The 7,220-nt window shown below is 41.2% G+C and overlaps 1 protein-coding gene across 1 annotated transcript in view; it reads left to right on the top strand.

Moving 5' to 3' along the window:
- Nucleotides 1-3,384, top strand: part of LOC101864227 (splicing factor 3A subunit 1) — a gene marked incomplete in the record, with an annotated part of 28,020 nt that extends 24,636 nt beyond the window's left edge. The window contains 2 exon segments of the mRNA XM_013082989.2: nucleotides 504-575; nucleotides 3,011-3,384. Coding sequence (XP_012938443.1) covers nucleotides 504-575; nucleotides 3,011-3,112 — 174 coding nt within the window.
- Nucleotides 3,385-7,220: the final 3,836 nt, after the last annotated feature.

Consider the following 7,220-nt stretch of genomic DNA (forward strand, 5'->3'; position numbering starts at 1 on the left):
TGCTGCATACAAAATTAAATTTGGCCTTGCTAAGACAGTGAAACAGGAACTTGTGCAAGATCTACAGGTCTCCCCTTTAAAGTGCATTATTGTGTTTTTGTTTTTTTGCCATTGTCTGTATACCTTGTTTTGTTTGTTTACATGGATCCTTTCAGTCAGTGCTCGTTTTCGTCTTTGTTGCGTCTATCGCGATCCTCCGACAAAGTTCAGGGGTTGGGGAAATTGTTCACTGGGAGCCCTGAAATTAGGTCAAAGTCAAACACTCGGAGAGGGGGAGGGAAAGGGTGCCTTTTTTTTTTAAAAGTTTATTATGGTATCATCAATTGTAATTGACGTTTGTGAATAACAGTTTTAAACAAGAAAAAAGTATGTGACCTAATTTTCCTGATTCACAGTTATAATTTGACAATGACAATACAGGATGACATACTTTGCTGTCTTCCCTTGTTTGGTCTCATATTTTCTCCTTGAATTTAAAACCGCTTTCTTCGTGTCTGCTCCAGGTGTCGGTGCTGAAGGCCAAACTAAACGAGGCTCTGGGACTGCCTGCTGGCAAACAGAAGCTGCAGTTTGAGGTACCGTGTCCTTTTGTGAAACCTTTCTTTACAATTCCTGTATTGGGCGTGTGCCAGATTTTTGTTTTGTTTAAAAAGAGAACAGGACACACTGTTTCTATTATATTTATTTTTTATTTTTATTTTTTTGGAGGGGTGGGGTTGTTTTGTTTGATATGTTCTTATTTTCTCATGCATTGTGTGTTTTCTATGAAATTTGTGCTGTGTCAATGATGAGCTATGTATGAAGTGCAATTGATGTTACAACCTTGTTCCTCATTGAAAAATTTAGTCCCAGACAAATCGCTTTAACACTTGAAATAGAGCTATCCCTCTTCATAGCGCCTGACTTAAGAAAAAAATTAACCTCACAGTTTCAGTGTTGAAAAAGGCTCTAAATCTCTACAATGTGTGTTTGGTACTTGCTCTGGTGTGGTGTAAAACTTTCACTTATTTAGTAGTGTGACTTTTTTCCTTTTCTGATGACTCATGAATTGGGCTGAGCATTGCACTTTGACACTTTCATGAAAAATTTTTAAGAAGACTATTTTTTAAATGTAGTTTCCTGTTGCTTCCTTTCTTGGTTCTTGGAAGGACTTCTGTGCCTAGACCTGCATGTTTGCCGACAATCGTCTGAAATCCGGCAATCGCGACCCGACCCGCGAACCGGCCGATGCTATTGCTAGGCCCGCCTGTATCAGTCAATGTGCGTAGTGCGAGGCCTGGCCGACTGCCAGCGACCCATTTTTCTCCCGTCGGCTTTGTCGGCACTTTCGTTTTTTTGCCAACCGCCGACACGCGCACCGCCAACTGCCGACGTCGGCGTTTCCGACATAATTGTCGGAACCTAAGTAGAAATGCGAATACGAAAAAGGACGACAACCTAAATTATCTACTTTCAGTTTCGTGCTCAAGCGGCCAATTTGAATTTCGTTTGTTGACTAACTCAATTGTTCAGATCGTGTGGATTCATTCAAGTCCGACTCTCTTGTTCTAATAGAATCTAGGTCTAGATTTATATAGATCATTATAGACCTCAATGGAGGATTCATGTTCCAATTCTATTGTGTCAAACCCTATCATAGGTTATGCTGTAATATTAATATTGGTAAAAATAAGCATTTCATCGGGTGCGTGAATTATTAATTTATTTAGATCTAGAATCTAGATAGACTCAGCTGAGTCTCTCTGTTCAGAATCGGATGTGGATTTCTAGTTCAAGGCCTATTCCCATTCACTTGTTCTACTAGATCTAGATCTAGATCTAGATTTATTTAGATTATTAGATCTATATGGAGGATTCATTATATTCCAATTCTATTGTGTTATTGTATCAAACCCTACAGCAATGTAGATGTAAGCCATATAGATCTAGATCTAGATGCTCCTTGTTTGTTTTGGACTTGTTTTGGCCTTTTTACATGAGGCCCGTTGCAGGTTCTTTTTGGGGGTAGGGTTAGGGTTAGGTCTCTTCTTTATTGTGTTTGTTGGGGTGGTCGCTCGTTACTCGGATGTCCTTCCTTATGACACCCACAAAGGCTTTTGGGGGGGGGGGGGGGGGTGCGCAAAATTTTCAGACAATCTGGTTGAGGCTCACATGCAGGTCTATGTGTGCCTAATTTCACATTACATATTATCCTAAATATTGTTGGTTTGGAGACTGTCGAGAAATCAAGTGCCGCTTGATATTTTTCGTGCGATCACGGTCACACTTGAGGGAGACGCGCTGTGACGTAGATTCACTTTGAAATTTGCCTCCTCGCAGAATTAAACTCAGGGCTCAAAATTTTTTTAATAATTATCGTAGGTAAAATTTGATTTCATATTCAGAATCAGCGTCTCAAAATAAGCAAAGTTGCTCGCGATGAACTTGATTTGGTGCGTTACTATTTATATTTTAGAAATGTTATTATTTAGTTGATTGTCAATTATGAAGCTGTGCATCAAGGTCACTCGGTGCGTTGCACATCTGCAGTCAAGTCAAAGCTTCCGGTTCTACACACAACACGGTAGGCCTACAGTATGGCCACCCTTTTCTAAAGACACTGTTCTGCTCTATCTACATGTAACGGGGGGGGGGGGGGGGTCTGTGATCTAGAGGTAGTGTTCGCCTTTCATTCATTATGTCCAGAGCTCGAAACCTTCTCATAGAGAGCAGGCAAATCGCTGTTGTCGCAAAGACACATGGTGGCTTTATGACGCGGAATCTCTTCAATCAATAGAAAACTGGACGATAGATTGGAACGTGTAAACAGACAACACAGTTCGATAAAATGGGCAGTTCTCTCATACAACGAATCTGATACTATTTATCGCTGCATGTAACTGGGGCTTAACACCTCTAATCTTCTGCACTTTTATGACCTTACTGTGTTGCAAGTGCTGTAAAACTATTACTTACTAAAAGCTTTTTCTCTGATGTTCTCTGTTTTTCTCTCTCTCTCCCTCTCTCACAGGGCATGTTCATCAAAGATTCTAACAGTCTGGCCTTCTACAACTTTCTGCACGGAGCCATGGTTCAGCTACAGCTGAAGGAGAGAGGAGGACGGAAAAAATAACTTTTCCGTTACGGTCGTTTCCATTGACAGATTCATACTTATTTCATGGATTATTTTATCTGCCAAGTAATGTTGTTTTCAGTGAGAACGCTTGAATTGTTTTTAAAAGGGTTTTTAAAAATCTGTATGGACCAGTGAGGCTGCATGACCTTGAAGTCTGGTATCCAGCGGTTCTCACCAGTCTGATCATGTCTCTCTTTTCCCCGATGCTGGAGATATGTCTTGTGCTTTTTTTGGCATTGGAATAAAAGTTTTTATGTAACTTCTATGAATGGATATTTGTTGGATTTTTAAATTTTTTTTAAGGTTACAAGTTTTGCTTGTTTGGCATGTTGTTCAAAACCTGATAGCAATAGAAAATGTTCTTTTCTAAAATGCTCTCCTTTCACCTCCTTTCTTGCTCTCTAGTCGTATTCTTTCGTCTGCTTTTATCTCCGTTGTCTGGCCCCTCCTCTGGGCTCCTCATGAATCTTCTGACTCTTTCTACTGCTACTCCTCTTGGCTCCTTCTTACTGTCTTTCAGCCACACCCCTGATCTTAGGTAACGTAAGATCATTACCTAAAGATCAAACACCTAGCTATCTTGGATAAGGGAATAAAAAGTCTCGGAGAGCCCGTGTGCAAGTTGTTCACGTAAAAAATCCCTTGGTGATCCTAAAATCAATTAAAGTAGGTTTCGGCTGCCACTGCGGCAAAATTCAAAATAAATTCCTGTCAAAGATGAAAAGGGCATGATGTCATTGCAAAGCAGCGTCTCATTGCACTTTCGAGAGGAAATTGGTCAAAGATTAGGTGCAAAACTGAATGGTGCGAGGAAATTTGCCATGAAATTTGCAAGTTGACACGCAACTGGGGATCCTACCATGCAGTTGGCTCTTGCATGATATATGTGTGAGTGTGTGTGTGTTTTGGCCCAAATTTACCACCACCTAAGTTTAGCATTCAAAAACTGGTGAACATGTCTACTATCAGCTATATTTGGTTCCCGAACTTGATCAGTAATATATGGAAATAGGTAAAAAATCGTTCAGTAACATATACCGAGATAACACCAAATATCTCCCTCTCTCTCTCTCTCTCTCTCTCTCTCTCTCTCTCTCTCTCTCTCTCTCTCTCTCTCTCTCTCTCTCTCTCTCTCTCTCTCTCTCCTCTCTCCCTCTCTCTCAATCTCTCTCTCTCTCTCTCTCTCTCTCTCTCTATCTATCTATCTCTCTCTTTCTGTTTCTCTATCTATCTCATTCTCTCTTTAGTGGGTTGTTGGCGGGTACTCTGGTTAGATGCGCTCCTTCTTTCCTATTAAACGTCTATCATCCATACCTCTCCTCTTTCTTTTTTGTGTTTGAATATATGCATATTCAATATACTCGAGATGAGACACACACACACACACACACACACACACACACACACGTGCACACACATACACGCACAGAGAGAGAGAGAGAGAGAGAGATGAGTTGGGAAAAAAGGCAGAGGGGTGGAGTGAGAGGGAAATGGAGAGAATTTAGTACCTCTTCACTCCCTCTTTTCTTTCTCTCCTTCACTAAAGCGCTTCCTGTCTAGCACACTAACACTATGAGTGCTCCATTGGTGTGATATGAATTTCGACGATACTGCATTGGGGCTGCTTGCAAGACAAGCTGTTAAGTGCTTGTTATGAGGCATGTTCATCTCTCTTTAGACTTCGTTATTATTTTTTTCTCAGCAACTCGCGTCATCCAGCCGGAACCACACACACACACACACACACACACATTTGCAAAGAGGGTGCCACCGAATTTTGAGGACACTTTTTTAATTGGCTCAAAAAGAGGAGTGGCCTCTCTTGCTATGTAGACTCTGGTTTAATTTAGGGGACCAACATTCAATTCCGGTCACAGAATTCTACACTTAGAATTCTGTGATTCCGGTACATGTCTTTAAAGATGGATGGCCTTCAAAACGTTTTTTTCCAGGTCGATGTGCGACTAATGAGTCTCGAGATATTTAATTAAAGTTGAAAAATAGACAATTTTTAACCTTTGATTTTTGATAAATTTTCTCTTCTTATTTTTTTCAAACTACCCTTGTTGGTTTTCTTCCAAAAAACGTTTAAATTGTTATCGTAGAAGTCTTACATTGGCTAGTGAAGTTTTACCCTTTTATCAACCAAATCCGCGAAAACCTAGCTAAACGCTTCCAACTTCCAACGTGACATCGCACCAAGCCGTGACGTCACGCATTTTCCGCCTTGAGCTTTTGGCTCCCTCTGTTCATTGTTTGAAATGTAGGCCTACGAGACAGGAAAATACATCACTGAGTGATTTTTAAACTTCACTTTGAAGAGTTAATCAATTTTGGTAATGTTTTATAATCACTGACCTTACAGTGTGCCTTAGTTCATTCGGTAGTATAGAGAAAAGGAGACTTTTTAGACCAGGTATTTCCTTTCCACTGAGCTCCCCCCTCTCTCCTTTTCCCCCTGCCCCAAAGCCTTTCATTGCGTAGCCTAGGGCCTAGATCTAGTATGAAGAGTTTGGACGCGTGTTGTAAACACAGTCAAAATTAAATTGAGGTGCCTATTAAAATATCTGATGCAATTATTTGCTTGATAAAGTTTCTTATGTCTATTGTTAGTACAGATCCAGATTTTCTTTCTTTTCTGTCGCTTGAACTACTAAAGCGAAAAATGCTATGGACTGGAATGTGGGATCCGCTGCATGCCACCCCCTCCCCCCCCCCTCCCCCCCCCCCCTCTCTCTCTGTCTGTCTGTGTGTGTGTGTGTGTGTGTGTGTGTGTGTGCGCGCGCGCGCTTTCGTGTGTTCCCATTCCCACTCCCCTCCTTATTTCATAACCGTACCTCTCTTTTCTTGTCCATCCCACATTACCTGCTCTTCAACTTCACATACATTCTCTCTACATTATATTAGATATATCCTTCTTGTCGTCTTATTCCTCTTATAATCGCCACCGCCGCCATCCTTCCACGACTCACGGTATTAGCAGCGAAAACCCATAACACTTTTCCACAGATGAAAGAACCCTGAAGAAAGATGCCAGTTGCAACAAAGTGAGCACTTTTGCTGCTCAGTTCTTACTTTACTTTACTTTACTTTTTCCTTCCTCTGGTATCCTTAGGATGTCGAGGGGAGGAGCAGGTTTCGGCGTCTGTGAAAATATGTCAATTAGTTACGTTGTTCCAGGACTTTTTTAACCTCATCAGGTCAGGTCTTTCTTGGTCTTCCTCTTGATTTAAAGCCGGATTCGTGGGTGTGGTAAGCTCTAGCCGCTAGTTGTTTCTTTGGTATTCAGGTCAGATGTCCGAACCATTTGACTCTTTGACGCTCTAATAAATGTACTACTGGTAGTGGTAGACGTATGGTCTCGTTCCTTATGCAGTCTGCTCTGGTGGCGTTGGTGCTTCTTAGGAGACACCTAATTTCGCGTGCATTGATTTTTCTTTCTCATGCCTTGTTAGAGACAATTTTTGGCACTGATATGTTAAGGTTGGTATGAAGATTCTATTGATGAGCTGGGATTTCACTTCAGTTGGGATGTTCTTGAGGCTGAAAAGGGGTGCTACCTGGTAGGTCACAGCATGTGCCTTCGTGGTTCTTGTTTCTTTTTCTTTGTCCATACGCCTATCTTGTGTGAAGATTCTTCCCAAATATTTAAATTTCTCCACTTGTTGGAGTTGTGTTCCGTCAATAAGGATATTGAGTTTCCATGGGTTTCTTCTAGCCTTCCTAACATCTGTTTTTGATCATGTTAAGATGTTTACATTCCTCATAAAGTAGTTTTTTTGTGTGTTTTTGTGATTCTTCTTCATCTGTAATGTACTCTGGTCATCAGCAAATAGAAGCTCGTTCAGCTCATTTGTGTTGTCATTTGCTGCCTTCGTGATCTTATCCATGTAAGTGATGAAGGGCAGCAGAGAGAGAACACACCCTTGTCTCACCCCAGACCTGATGGAGAAACAGTCCGATAGTCCTTCTGTTGATCTTACGGTACACTGGCTGTTTTTATAAAGTGCCATGATGTTCTCCAGCAATTGTCCTGTTACACCATATTCCTCTAAGACTTCCCAAAGTTAACATCTATTTACCCTGTCGAACGCCTTTTCGTGGT

The sequence above is a fragment of the Aplysia californica genome, unplaced genomic scaffold (genome assembly GCF_000002075.1).
Source record: "Aplysia californica isolate F4 #8 unplaced genomic scaffold, AplCal3.0 scaffold00203, whole genome shotgun sequence".
NCBI lineage: Eukaryota > Metazoa > Mollusca > Gastropoda > Aplysiida > Aplysiidae > Aplysia > Aplysia californica.